This window comes from Carassius auratus, linkage group LG30F, assembly GCF_003368295.1.
Source record: "Carassius auratus strain Wakin linkage group LG30F, ASM336829v1, whole genome shotgun sequence".
NCBI classification, from domain to species: Eukaryota; Metazoa; Chordata; class Actinopteri; order Cypriniformes; family Cyprinidae; genus Carassius; species Carassius auratus.
In genome coordinates, this window is record NC_039294.1 from 3,405,700 (window position 1) to 3,421,517 (window position 15,818).

Below are 15,818 nucleotides of genomic sequence, written 5' to 3' on the forward strand. Positions count from 1 at the left end.
TTTTGGAACAGACTTCAAGCGTGAAATGTGTAAGAAAGAATATGGAACATTTCTTGCCTCTGGTACATTCTGCTAGTGGATTCATAGTTGGGGTTGATGGGGTCTTCGTATCCAATCTCCGCAGCTCGGCTTCTCTCCTGGTACATGTATGCCCCCCTTACCAACTTGGCACCAAAACACCAGCCCTCCCTTCTTGATAGCTCCATGTCCATGGACACATTATCAAATGCCTCCTGAACACAGAGAATTCATTACATTAATATAGATAACCTGATTTTGTATGAATTTGATATATCATGTAACATGCACTGTTTTCAGAACAATACAGATAAGTTGTGTATGTGTATAAGCATTATTACATACAGTAATTAAAAACAGCATATTTATTCATAAATGCTAAAGAAAATCATGGTCATGAAAAACTTTTTATTACCATTTTTGGTGCAAGAAACCATGATCAACATTACAAGCAGACCCTAAAGTATATGGAGACTCAAAGTTGTTATAAGTGTGTTTAATGGTTATAAAGACAGATTGCAAGCACCACAGTGCTACATATCAGGTTTCATGCTGCGTTGTCTAAATGTTATCCTGCTATTACTGTATAGCATGTTTTCTGCTCAGCATCTAACTGTAGATAAATCCAAGAATATCATCATGGTGTCAGACGTGTGTGTGTGTGTGTGTGTGCATGTGTGAGGCTCACTTTGAGGTAGCACTGATAGGTGTTGAAAACGACAGCTTTGTCTTTGTTGAAGGTTCTCTTCATTTCCACAGTGAGTCTGCTTATGGCAGGTTGGAAATACGTCTGTTCGGCGTCCACCATCAGCCTGACGCCATTTTCCACCGCATGCTGTTCAGCAGATGAGAAGCAGGCGGTGAGTTAAAAACACATTAATCAGCTGACTAAAAAAAGCTATCACCACAGACAGCGGTGTTTTAATTGATGGGGCAACCGTTATTCCTGATATTACCAAGGATTTGTCAACAAATAATTATGCTATAACCTCCGCTATAATAATGACAGTGATATAGTGGTGCTAAAACGTATTTGGACATTTAGAAAAGGCTTGAATTCTAACAAAATAATAAACCAAGCGGCATTCATTTTAAATTGCACATGCAAAACACTTCAAATACAAATAATAGTTTGAAGTTGGAAAGTTTAAACAATAGTAAAAACAATAATAATGTGAACTATTATTATAATTTAAAATAAGTGTTTTCTATTCTAATATACTTTAAAATAGAATGTATTCCTGTGATGTGCAGCTGTATTTTTAGCATCATTACTCCAGTCTTCAGTTTCACATGATCCTTCAGAAATTATTCTAATATGCTAAATTTGCTGCTCAAGAAACATTTCTGATTATTACACGTTAAAAAAAGTTATGCAGCTTAATATTTTTTGTGGAACCCATGGTAAATGTTTTCAGTATATTTTGAAGAATGGAAATTTCATAAGAACATAATTTTTTTGAAATATAAATCTTTTGTAGTATTATAAATGTCTTAACTGTCACTTGAAAAAAAAATTGGATGCATCTTTGCTGGTTTTCTTTTTTTTTTTTTTTTTTTGACCAAAAACAACTTCAACAACAAATTATATTGGTATAAGTCGCATCACACCGCAACTCACAGTAGAATGAGTGAGATCCACTAGGCAGTTTCAACTTTAAAAATAACAAATAAAATATTAAAGCTGCAAGCAGCGATGAACGGGCCCTCGCACCCGGCTCACCGCAATCGTGTGGCTTTAGTAAAAAGGTGAAGGTGAGAAATATGCATTTCAAATCGCAAATATAAGTGGAATATGTCAAAGTAATTTATATGTGGCAATTTTCCTGTTGCCAATAGGTGGCGCTATCAATATAATGGAATATTGGCCTTCAGATGTGTTCAGGCTAGGAGTCTTATCGAACATGTGAAGTTTGGGTAATATCGAACATTTCATGCCTGAGTTACAACAACTTCTTTTCCTATGGCGAGACATCAAATTTTGTCATGGCGCCATGGACACGCCCTTTAACAAAATCTAAAGATCTCCACAATTTAACATTGCAAAGACCTTTAGATTAGAATGACCAAAATAAAATGTTGATGTCATAAAATTTATTGGAGTAGTTCCTTGCAGTGTAAAACATGTCACTTCCTGTTGCCAGCAGGTGGCGCTATGACTATGATTGAATATGGGAATGTAGATCTGTTTAGGGCAGAAGTCTTATCTAACATGTGATGTTTGAGGCAGATTGGACATTGTATGTCTGAGTAACAGCAACTTCCTTTTTCATGGCGAAACATCAAAATTTGTCACGCCGCCATGGACACGCCCTTTAACGAAACCTCAAGATCTTCGCAATTTAACATCGCAAAGGGCTTAAGATTACACTGACCAAGTTTGGTGTTGATCTGAATAAATCTCTAGGAGGAGTTCGTTAAAGTACAACCCCTGAAAATGGCAAAAACAACACCAATTTTGGAAGGAAAATTAAAAATAACCAACTTCCTGTTGGGATTCGGATTTCGTACCAAGAGACTTTTTTTTAGATATTGGTGTGTTACATATGTGTACCGATTTTGGTACATGTACGTGACACGTAGCTCGAGGCGCACTCCATTGAAAGTGTATAGGTGGCGCTATCGAGCCATTTTGCCACACCCAATGGAATATTGGCCTTCAGATCTGTTCAGGCCAGGACCCTTATCACACAAGTGAAGTTTGGGCAAGATCGGACATTTCATGCCTGAGTTATAACATCTTTTATTCCCATGGCGAGACATCGAACTTCATCACGGCGCCATGGACACACCTTTTAACAAAAACTCAAGATCTTCACAACTAAACATCACACAGGTCTTTAGATTAGACTGACCACAAAAAAGACATTGATGTCAAAAAATTTCTAGGAGTAGTTTGTCGCAGTGTAAAATATGTAACTTCCTGCTGCCAATAGGTGGCGCTATGACTATAACTGAATATTGGCATGTAGATCTGTTCAGGTCAAGAGTCTTATCCAACATGTGAAGTTTGGGGCAGATTGGACATTGTATGTCTGAGTTACAGCAACTTCCTTTTTCATGGCGAAACATCGAAATTTGTCAGGCCGCCATGGACCCGCCCTTTAACGAAACCTCAAGTCCTTCGCAATTTATTATCGCAAGTGGCTTTGGATTACACTGACCAAGTTTGGTGTTGATCTGAATAAATCTCTAGGAGGAGTTCGTTAAAGTACAACCCCTGAAAATGGCAAAAACAACACCAATTTTGAAGGGAAAATTTAAAATAACCGACTTCCTGTTGGGATCCGGATTTCGTACCAAGAGACTTTTTTGTAGGTATTGGAGTGTTACATATGTGTACCAATTTTTGTACATGTACGTGAAACATAGCTCGAGGCGCACTCCGTTGAATGTGTATAGGTGGCGCTATAGAGCCATTCTGCCACACCCAGTGGAATATTGGCCTGCAGATCTGTTCAGGCCAGGACTCTTATCACACATGTGAAGTTTGGGGAAGATCGGACATTTTATGCCTGAGTTATAACATCTTTTATTCCCATGGCGAGACATCGAACTTCGTCGCGGCGCCATGAACAAGCCTTTTAACGAAAACTCAAGATCTTCACAACTGAACATCACACAGGCCTTTAGATTAGAGTGACCACAAAAAAGACATTGATGTCATAAAATTTCTAGGAGTAGTTCGTCGCAGCGTAAAATATGTCACTTCCTGTTGCCAATAGGTGGCGCTATGACTATAACTGAATATGGGCATGTCAATCTGTTCAGGTTCGGAGTCTCATCAAACATGTGAAGTTTGGGGCAGATTGGACATTGTATGTGTGAGTTATAGCAACTTCATTTTTCATGGCGAATCATCGAAATTCGCCAGGCCGCCACGGACACGCCCTTCAACGAAAACTCAAGATCTTCGCAATTTAACATCGCAAAGGCCTTTAGATTAGGCATACCAAATTTGGTGTTGATTTGAAGAACTCTCTAGGAGGAGTTCGTTAAAATACAACACATGGAAATGACCAAAATTACACAAAATATGCTCATAATATTAAAAATAACCGACTTCCTGTTGGGTTTAGAATTTCGCTCCAAGAGTCTTTTTTGTAGGTATTGGTGCGTTACATATGTGTGCCAATTTTCATGCATGTACGTGAAACATAGCTGGAAGGCTGTTGATTTTCTTGGTATAGGTGGCGCTGTCGAGCCATTTTGCCACACCCTCTTCTGAATCCTATATTAGACGAAAATTTTCACCAGGTTTGACGCGTGTGCAAAGTTTCATGACTTTTTGAGCATGTTAAAGCCCTCAAAAATGCGATTCATTCGGGAGAAGAAGAAGAAGAAGAAGAAGAATAATAATAAAAAACAAAGCAGATACAAGAGGGTCCTCGCACCTCGGTGCTCGGGCCCTAATTATTTTTATTCCCCAGGTAACCAATTTGGAGAGAAACTGTTACATGCCATCTCTAAACTTTATTTGATTTGGTACTTTTCAGGCTGAAAAACAGGAAGCCTTGAGTGTACGGTGAAGTCACACAGCTTGTACCAGCGGCCTTTCAGAGTGCGACATAAACCCGATACATGTTCCTCACATCAAGTTGACGGGGCGGAACAGCTCTCTAACCTCCACACTCTGTTGAAGGCTTTCTCAGAATCGATCTCGGTTACATTCTTCATCCATGACTGTCTGTTAGACCATGACCTTCTGCCACTCCGCATGAATACCACAGGAGAAACAGAAGAGGAACACAGCCAATGTACGCACCTTAGCCAAGACGTCCAGTCGCTGAAGCATCCTTTTCATCTGCCTTTCCTCTTCCTCTGTGAACTTGGACAGAAGAGGCTCCAACTCAGCAGTCTGTTAAAATAACAAATACAAAATGGAACGAAATTCAGTATTTGAACAGAGATTCAGAATATAGGTGCATTTTCATTTGAGAGGTCAACCTTACTAATGTTAATTTTCTTTTAAGTACAGTTTGATTTATTTATTTATTTATTTATTTATTATTATTATTATTAGTTATTTTTTTTATTTTTTTTTTTAAACAGATGTTTTTTGGATTATTGGACAAAGATCTTTCAGGTAGATGGTACAGTTTTCTATAACATTACAGTCTCCTATTCCACTATATTATGCAATAAGAAAGGCATTCATAGGTTGACTTTCTCCAGCAAATGCATGAGTTTGAAGAAAAACTACCTGTCTGATCGAACAACAGAAGAAAGAGGTGTTTTAGAAACCTGACTGGAAACAATATATTTTATAGCTGCATGTTAATTGTTATTGATCAGACTTAGGGCTGGTACTGAGCTTTTGTTTTGTAACAATTAGAGATAGAAACAAGTGTTACTTCAGTATTACTTGTAATAGTGTTTATTCATGTTTTGAATTGTATTTGACTTTTATATTTTCAGTTTTCTGATATGTTGTTTACGTTCAGATCAAACCATAAATTATCTATCTGCGTACATAAAATGGCGCTATAGGGTGACGCGGAGGAGACAAACTGTTGAATAAAGTCATTATTTTTGTTTTCTTTGCGCACTAAAAGTATTCGTAAAATTACCTTTGAACCACTGATGTTATATGGATTATTGTAACGATAACAATGCTACGTTTCGGAGCCTAGATCATGTAAGGATCCTTGCTGTCTATGGAGGGTCAGAGAGCTCTCGAATTTCATCAAAAATATCTTAATTTGTGTTCTGAAGATGAACGAAGCTCTTTCAGGTTTGGAACGACATGATGTTGAGTTTTTAATTACAGAATTTTCATTTTTGGGTAAGCTATCCCTTGAAGTCACACCTTTAAGTTTTCCACCAAAAAAAAAAATGAAGACAACCCCCACAAATGAAGATTTTCTGTACTTGTGATGAAAGCCGCTTGCTTCTCTTGCAGGCCAAATTCCAGACATATCTTCATAATCGAATGACCTGGGAAAAACTCAAAACTGCGAAGGGGCATTCGCAGTGTTTATAGAACCAACTAGACCATGAGAAATCGATAACCCTCTTAATTTATGCTGTGGTTAAGGTATCCATTGCTTGCTGTCTGCCTACCTGCAGGTTTGGGACAACCAGTAGATCAGATATCTTCGTTCTTTCGTCAATCAGACGGTTCCAGTCCAGCATGTCCACCATGCTTTGGGGAACAAATAAAATACAGCATTCACGTTTCAAGCAGCTTGTCAGAAATGATGGTTCTTAAACATCAAAGGATTTGCATGCATCATTACGGAACTGGTCGATTCTGAGTGCACTTTTATGAGTTTAGTTACTCAGGGGTTTAGTTGACTCGAGGGGGTCAAGCAGAGTAATGGAGCACCCGTGGAATAGTCCTTGAGTAGCTCTCCTCGGTTTATAAGATAACTTAATTGTCTGCCATTGATTGGAAAGATTTACAAGTCTGAGTGTCAGAACAGCTACGGGAAACTGGTGTTTCTCACCCTGATGAGTGCAGTTGTCCATCAGAGAAGCAGCTCTGAATGTTGCCTTGAGCTCCCAGTCTAGCTAGACATGTCTGCAATGACAACACATTTCCATTCAGCAGACCAAACACTCCAAAAAAGACTGTATGATTAAAGGCAGAGTTCACCCAAAATGAACCAATTGGGTTTTGGTGTTTCAAGGAGCACAAAGTGATACATTCTCAGGGTTAATTCATGAAGTATCACTATTGTTCACCCACAAATTACAATTTCTTGATTTCTGTTTGATCTGTGCATATTTTTCTCTTGATTCAGACAATACATTTTTTTCCCAGGAGAAATTAATAATATAGATAGAGGACTTAGAACCAATGGCTTGAAATTGAAAACATCTTAATAATGGATATGTTTAATATAAACAAGCTTTTTGCTTTACAATACATTAATTGGTGGACCGTAGTGGTGTGGATTACTTGGATTATTGTGATGTTTTTATCAGCTTTTGGACTCTCATTCTGATAACACCCATTCACTGCAGAGGATCCACTGGTGAGCAAGTGATGTGATTCTTATTTTTCTCCAAATCTTTTCCGATGAAGAAACAAACCCATCTACATCTTAGACGGCCTGAGGGTGAGTAAATTTTCTGCAGATTTTCATTTTTGGGTGAACTATTATTTTAAGCAAAACCTACATCGGTTCATCTAATGGAAATAATCATGTATAAATGTCTTATGTAATTGTCTGCTTAAAGTCTACTTAAAGGGTTACTCCACCCTAAAATTGAAATTTTGACATTAATCACTTACCGCCATGTTGTCCCAAACCCATAAAAGCTCGGTTCATCTTCAGAACACAATTTAAGATATTTTGGTTGAAAACCTGGAGGCTTAAATAACAGTGTCAAAGTCTATAAAAGGTATGAAAGTCGTCGTCAGAATACTCCATCTGCCATCAGACGTACAATCTGGTTTATATGAAGCGACGGGAACACTTTTTGTAGGCAAAGAAAACAAAAATAAAGACTTTATTCAATAATTCCTTTGTCAACGGTCTCCTCGGTTTCACTTCATATCACCGTACTGCATATGCACTTCTGTGTCCTCCACGCCACAAGGATGCGCTGTTTTATTTTAAATCAAAGCTAAATACATGTAGAAAGAGGAGACAGTTGACAAAGGAATTATTGAATAAAGTCGTTATTTTTGTTTTCTTAGCTTACAAAAAGTAATCCTCATTGCTTCAAATAACCCAGATTGCACGTCTGATGGCAGATAGAGTATTCTGACGACAACTTTCATACCTTTTATAGACTTTGACACTGTTATTTACTTTGTAGTCTATGGGACAGTCTCAAGCCTCCAGGTTTTCATCCAAAATATCTTAAATTGTGTTCTGAAGAAGAAACTGAGCTTTTACGGGTTTGGAATGACATGTGGGTAAGTGATTAATGACAAAATTGTCATTTTGGAGTGGAGTAACCCTTTAGTCATTTATAGTCAGGGTAATTACATTTTGCCATTAAAATGAATGCAGCTCATATTGTACAGTCAAGCATTATAGAGTCCTGTTGCTTGCTGTAGTTAATATTTGTTATAGCCCCCTTACAGTCTATTTCAGTATTACACATGCTTCAGTGTTGGTTGATTTGTGCGTTTGGCCAAAGTTTGAACCCAATTCGTACCTGCAATTGCTCTAGATCCAGTTTCTGCTCCAGCACCTCCACGCCGTCTTTCCCCTGCTTGGCTGCCAGGAAACTGAAAAAGCGTCTCCATTTCACCAGCACCTCAGAGAACTGGAGCTACAGACGCCAGAGGGAAGGATGAGGAGCCTGTTTAGTTCACCAAGGTGACAGATTTTAACCCGTGTTTTCTGATGAATGAACCCTGCCTGAACCTCAGTCTTACCAGGAATTGTGGTCGCCCCAAGGCAGTCATCTTAATAGCTGAGAAACCGTCTTCAGAACTTCCACCTGAGCAGGCAGGTGATTTTCTTTTAGAGTTATTTTAGAGGTACTGTAACTGCAGCAATGGAAGTGAAACTGCCTTTTTTAGGAGCAATTTTCCAGGAACGCTGAATGAATTCTATGCAGCTATACTTAATGTTGCCGGTGCATTACAATAGGTGTTTCTCCAATAGTGCTGGCATAATGGAAAACTTGAGCTGCATGCACATTCACAAATATAAATGGTTTCAAAAGTTGGTCAGCTTCCATGCTTTCTTGGCACTCATACATACACTAAAAATACATATACATAGAAATAATCTGCATAGCACACAACGAGGATTAATGGAATAACAGGATAAAACTTTGCACCATTTTCCACAAATAGAGTGCATTTTGGTGTCCCATATTTTTTTTTAAAGGAGGCATAAATCTTAGCTTGAAATGTTTGATTGAAGCCAGAACACAATGATACAGAAAAATCAACTTATTGCAAGACTTAAGAGTAGAAGTGTTTATATAGAAACATTGGCCTTGGAGTCAAAATGGTTAAGAAACACTGTTTTAAACAATTCAGACAGACATCCAAGTAAACTCATGTAAGATGAAATGAAAAATAAACAGATCATATAATATTTAACATTAAATAAAGATCAGATTAATAAAACTGACTTTTGTCTTAAGCCCTGCTTTGTATCCTATTTGTGGAAAGTGCCCTGGTTACTTTCTATGTTTTGGTCATTGCATTTGTAGCTCCTGGCTTTTGTTTTGCTTGTAAACTGACTCCAATTCCAAAGCTAATTACTAATCGGCTTTAATAGATGGTCTGTTACCCGAGGCTCTGATGCATTTCAGAAAAGTCTCCATGTGTTGGTCGCATTTCGCCTCATCGGCATAGAAATAAGTATGAGCGCTTGTCACGCCTTCACCACGATCGCCAAACTTCCAATTGGCTGTGAACTTCTTCTCCCGGTGGTCAGCTCCTGAAAACAATGTCCAAAAGGGAAAGTATGACCTTTTACTTCATTATTACAAAATAAATGAACTGTTACAATGGTGCACATACTCACCAGAGCTTGCATTCTCTGATGTAGACATGAAAGATCTATCAATAAAGAGAGAGACATTGACATTTTTAATAAAACAGGGGACTAATGAAACCAACTACTTGTTCTTTAGGTCTTTTTTAGAGACCTTTAGCCAACAAAATGAAGAAACAGCAGTTTCTGTTGAGAGGAATCAATAATAACTGCAGAGGCTGCTATGAAGTCACTTTACCATGGTGCACTTCTGCTATTTGTTTCCATTCTATATTTCAGGATCACCACATCTTTCGAACGGCACTCACACCAACGCCTCCGATCTTCCCCATCCACCCCCAGAGCCGTGAATACGCTGCATGGGGCAGCTCAGTGGAGACAATGTTTTGACGTCTGTAATGTTTCAACAGGAAGGAATGTTGAGATGTTGATGGGGACATTAGCGATGGACTCGAGCCCTTGCAGACTTAAAGTGCTCAGTTAATGCCCAGCCTGCAGCTAAACGAAACCGTTATCGAGCAACATATACACATACATTTTTTGCTTTTTTTTGTTATTCAGTTGAATAAAAGACTATTTTTCCCCTATACATTTCATCATTTAGGATTTCTTCAAAAAAGTACAAAAAAAAATCTCTTTCTCGTGAACCCAGTCTCATGTCTCATATATATATATATATATATATATATATATATATATATATATATATATATATATATATATATATATGTGTGTGTGTGTGTGTGTGTGTGTGTGTTGTCACAAGATTAATCACAATTAATCACATCCAAAATAAACAGTTCTGGTTTACATAATATATTTATGTGTACTGTGTTTATTAATTATATATAAAAATCTTTAATATACTGACATGCATGTATTTGTATATATTAGGGCTGGTAATTTAACGCAGTATGGAGAAAAATTATGCGTTAAAATTATTAACGCATTTAACGCACTTGCCCCGCCCCAGACCTATGTGGATCACGTGCCATTTCATACAGTCGATTGATGACTAATATGAGGCAGAGCAACAACTTACTGCGTGATGGAGCCTAGAGAATATCCCTAAAATTCAAGATATGGGGCAAAACGCCAGTTTGAAATTTTGTCTCATACTTACATCACATAGTTAAGAAATATCACACGAGCTGTAGGCTAAGTGCAATGTCACACGAGTGCAAATGTGATACTCATCTTATACAACAGTTCATTAAGAAGTTAATATAAAAGACAAATCAGAAATGTTCATCCCCGAGCAACCCACAGCAGCATTTCATTTCTTAATCCAGGTTTTGAACAAATTTGGTGAACCATTTGGCAGTTGAACCACTGGCCATAGTCACGTTGGCTTTGAACTGGCGCTGCACAGACCGATCGGAGTATGACATCAAAGTACTGCGAGAGTGATTCAAAACCACAAGGAGTCATCTGCTCTCTAAAGCTCTCACGGTACTTTGATGACACACACCGATCGGTCTGATGGTGATGACCCGATTCAAGTCGAACAAGCCTAATGATTCAATGAACCACTCATAAAGAACCCTTTACTTCACTCTTGAATGAATCACCCATTTGAACAAATAAAAAGAATGAATAAATGACTCGATGATTTAATCATTAAGACATTTACCACCACCTACTGGCAGTTTTAGTTTATTATTTAGAGCATAATTTCATTAAATAAATAATTTAATATTTTCATAGTAATAATAATACAATTAAGAAAATAAATTATTAAAGTTATAGTTCACCCAACCAAAAATGACAATTTTGTCATCATTTACACACATGGCCGAACAGAGTATATGTAATACATTTTATCAAACAAAATATTTCTAGTTGAACCTACTTTTTGTAATCTCTGTTTGATGCTTTGCACAAAAATAACTTTAAATTATCTTTTCAGAGTAATTTCTCCAAATTTGATGAGCAATTAATTAGATTAATCACCACATCATGTAATTAATTAGATTGTATCGCTCACCAGCCCTAGTGTGTGTGTGTGTGTGTGTGTGTATACACACGATTAATTGTGATTAATTGTTTGACAGCACTAGTTTTGATTCGTTTGACAGCACTAGTTTTGATTCAAGCAGAGACTTTGTGGAATTTTCTTGGACAGACAGCTGAATGTTATATAGCAGACAATTCATAAAATCAATATATGCAAGTCAATTACAGAGGACCGGTGGTTGTTATTATAATAATGGCTGTCTGCACCAAAGCAAAGACTTAACAATAACAGCTTTTCATACAAAATGATACATGGCAGGAATAGTGTCTCAGAACTCACGGAATGATCTGCCTGGGTTCCTGCATATTAGATGGCAGCCTACTCAGATGCCACATCCTCCAGCATTCTCCGTCTATCACACCCTTGATAATGCAGAAAAGCCAAGCTGAGCACTCTATTCTGTATAACAGCATTACAGGATCCAGTGGGGTGGATGTTAATGCAATATTGATAGGGGCAGAGGCTCTAAAACACACATCACGAACATAAATTAGCTTTTATTAGCCAGTGACCAGCCAGGGTCCTCTGTGCTTGTAAAGAGCATTTCCAATAAACGCTCCATTTCAGCTCATTTGGTTTGTGAGCCGAGCGATCGTGGTCATCTAGCGCCCCTCTCAGGCGACGGAGAGAACTGCGCTTCACAGCCACAGACTCACCTGAGGAGGGACGCCTAGAAAATAGCTCAGACCTCTGACAGCTGCGTTCAGAAATGAGAGCAAGGATGTGGAGGAGACTGCACTCTGCATCACTGGCTTTTCCTCATAATCCAAATGGCATATCATCTATATCTCCATCTCTCTCTCTCTCTCTCTCTCAGTACTCAGGCAATACATTTCATTTATATTTCCAGCAGAAGACCCTCTGGGACAGCACTGACTCTCTGTAATTTCCAAAAGGTCAATGACAAGAACAAATGAAGATTTTTTTTTTTTTTATCAAATGTCAATAACATTGACACAGCTGTTGAAATGTAGTTGAAGCTAATGTTTAAGGACCTTGGCTGATAATAGATAGGTCATAGGTTCAGCTCCAGGTCAGGACGAATCACAAAAATGTACCTTCAGAATTATTAAGAACAGACCTGGATTTCTAACTAGCCCAGACTGCAATTAGTACACATTAAATGAAATAGTCTACTATTTGCTAAATGATGTGTGTAAATGTTTCAGTAATGCTGACAAACAGAAAACAAATTACATTTGAGAGCATATTTTAATCTGTTGAATATGCATTGGGTGGCTGATCACATCACAAGAAGTCAAAATCTCTGAGTTTGCAAACAAGATTGTTGTAGTTAATTATTGCTACTTATATTTTAGCTAAAACTGAAACTAAAATTATTTATTCAGATTTAACTACTGGCTATTTTGTATTTTTTTTATGCAAAATAAATAAATTAATACAAATTAAATAAAGCTTGAATAACAAACAGTTAAAAAAGAAATGCACAAAACGCAGTAAAATTTGTACTGTAATTGGCGATAAATAAAAACAAAAACGGGATGAAATCCAAATGTATTTATTTAACCTTAATTTTAAACATTTACATATAAAAAATAATAATAGTAATAATAACTCAAGATAAAATAAAACCTGAAAATCTAAATATATTTGGGATGATCTCCATGTTTTGGCCAATATAAAATAACCCACTTATGTCACAACACAGCGTTAAGTACCATAAAACATTTGCTGTTGTGGAAACAGAGAGCAGCTCTATATCTAGATGTGTACCACAAAACAAGATTCCTAAACAGTGAGCATGTTGATACCATCAACATTAGCCAATCAGAAACAATGGGCCTTGACCGAAACAACCAATAGCATATCGGCTCTTTGTTTACATCTGTGACAGCAGATCAAATAACTACTCAAGTCTATTTCTGTAGGCTCTCCACATGAGCACAAATCACAGCATGGCCATTAACCTCTAGGCCTGCAACCAAAAAGTAGTTAGTGTGATGCAAAGCAGACTAATTCAGGCCGAAAGATTTTGGATTCACACTGCTAAGCTAGTAGGGTCTGAAAGGGAGAAAGTTTTCAAAACACTTAAGGATTCAACTAAACTAATTGCCAAAAGAACAGCAGGTTGATATCAGGAGAGCAAAAGTTCTTAATTAGCTGCTTTAAATTAGGCAAATTAAGCACTATAGCTCTATGGAGCAAAATAATTGCGCTCATTTATATTCTGTTCTTATACTTGGTGTGATCTATACCACTGATTTATTTATTTTGCTCTTAATTGGTCAGGTCTGGCTCATGTATTCTGCAAATAAATGCCTCCAGACTAGTTAAATGTAAAATGTAAATTACTTGTAAAATTTACCAATCGATAGAAAGTGTATTTTGTTAAATACACACACACACACACACACACACACACACACATACATATATACATATACATATATACACATACACTTAAATACTATATATATATAAACACATAAATTTTTCAGCCTTAAATATCTTTACAATGTAAAATATCATCTAGTTGTTCATGAAAGGCTATAGAATTTTATGTATGAATCTATCTATCTATCTATCATAAAATAAAATGTTAAGCTGGATGTCTAAAGTAACATTATCCTATCTAGATGACAGACTTTGCATTTTGTTAATTTGCACACATATCTTGCCAGTCACCTTGGTACCTATGATGGATTGAAGCAGTAGTATACATGGTAGTTTGTGAATGTAAGGACCAGAACTGCAAGGGAGCACTTACTCCTTCTCTTTCCTCTCAGCCTCTTCCTGTGAGAGATCCTCTTCTACACTATAATCCAGCACAGCCCCGACTCCATACGCATGGTTCTTACGCACTACAGGCCTGATGGACTGATGGTCCTCTCCTGCCACAAACTGACCGTAGAACGTCATCTTCATAAACTGCTCAAACATATTCTGTCCCAACAACTTTCTGCTGAGGTCCATTATCTATATGAGACAGAGAGAGTGTTGTCAAGGCATGCACATGTTACAGTAGCATCTGAAGTCATCTTGAGCTGAGAGGTAAGCAATCAATGCATTCTAATATAGGAATGATTCAACTGTTTCACCTAAACACTACTTGGTATTCAATGCAATGCCATGCATATTTAATTGTGGCTTGCTGTGTATATAGTATATGGGATAAGAGACCATGTGAATCAGAACCCAGTTTATTCATGGAACTCGATTCTAATGAGCTGGTGATTTGAATCAAGTGTGTCGAATGAGAAGGACATGCAAAATATGCAGAGCTGGGGGTCGTGATGACCAGGTTTAAGAAACTTGTGTATGTCTGAGGTACATTCTGTCCTTGTCAGTAATCTTGGCTCTAGTAACTACACGCTAACCACATGACTTCCCCTTGGCAAGATGCCATTCCTGCCAATCACCTGGGACAATGCCACAGGAGTAATTCCAGACAGGAACATGGAAGTCTTACATATACAGTACAACGGGATGCCTCTCCTTTTTGGTTAATATTGAATGAATAAACTATATAAGCATTAAATACATTACATACCTCCTTATTCTTATCAACCAGGATGTCATAGGAGCACAGTTTGAAAACCATCAAGCTTCTAAGCAGCTCAAGAGTGTCTTTGCTCTTGAAGGCTTCTTTGGTCTGTTCAAAGTCAATGGAGATCTTGTTACTATAAGATACATGCTTCCTGCTGTCAGCGGACTCGTCTTTTGTGTTTGTTTTGGTTGAATGTAACGCTTGCACACACCGATGATGGCGAGTGGCGATCATCAAACTCCTGTTAAGAGTCGAGCGCCCAAAGGCAGGGAGGGTTTTGCGAAGAGACATCAGTTCAAAACTTCTGAACACACAGTAAATACAAAGATCTCCTGCACCCTGTCCTCAAGTAGCCTACTTTATTTGCAACCTAAAGGGTCCCGCCTATATTCAAATCTGGGCTGAAGGATTGGGCCAAAGCCAGTGACGTTTCTGTTTACCAACGTATACGCGCATGTGCTGCCATAAAAGGGATGCTGTTGCATAAAAGTTCCGTGACGTAAAAAATACTGTTTTATAATTCCGAGATGTACATAAATGTACAAATTAGTTTAGTTTAACTTTTAGGTCACAATCGCAACGTGTGGGTTTAGATAATGCAGAAGAAAACTATTCACCGAGGATTTTATGTGAATACCCTGTTGTTGCTCTCTTTGTCGTGTAGTTTGAGAATGTTTAGTTTTGCTCTTGCAGCTGTGTTTGTGACGTAAAAGTTTGTTGTGCATGTTCCATGATGATAACAGAGGGGGGAGCCGTTGCATTGTTAAAGTAAATCACTTTACAAGACTGAAAAAAACCTTCTTCGCTACGCTGACAAAAATAACGGAGATGTCAAAAAGTTATTCATAAACAAAATAAA

At 37.6% G+C, this 15,818-nt stretch overlaps 1 protein-coding gene across 2 annotated transcripts in view; it reads right to left on the reverse strand.

Annotated features, from left to right (window-relative positions):
- The window catches only part of prodhb (proline dehydrogenase (oxidase) 1b), a 21,872-nt gene extending 6,531 nt beyond the window's left edge, over positions 1-15,341 (reverse strand). Inside the window, exons 1-11 of one of the 2 annotated variants that reach the window (XM_026240633.1) lie at positions 14,963-15,341; positions 14,180-14,388; positions 9,465-9,499; positions 9,228-9,377; positions 8,357-8,421; positions 8,134-8,250; positions 6,468-6,541; positions 6,082-6,163; positions 4,784-4,876; positions 707-853; positions 58-233 (exon numbers count right to left, since the gene is read on the reverse strand). In XM_026240633.1, the coding sequence (XP_026096418.1) occupies positions 58-233; positions 707-853; positions 4,784-4,876; positions 6,082-6,163; positions 6,468-6,541; positions 8,134-8,250; positions 8,357-8,421; positions 9,228-9,377; positions 9,465-9,499; positions 14,180-14,388; positions 14,963-15,250 (1,436 nt within the window). In that variant the 5' untranslated portion in view covers positions 15,251-15,341. The remainder of the gene's footprint in view (positions 1-57; positions 234-706; positions 854-4,783; positions 4,877-6,081; positions 6,164-6,467; positions 6,542-8,133; positions 8,251-8,356; positions 8,422-9,227; positions 9,378-9,464; positions 9,500-14,179; positions 14,389-14,962) is intronic. The other variant, XM_026240632.1, reaches the window with a different exon arrangement.
- Between the last annotated feature and the right edge of the window lie 477 nt (positions 15,342-15,818).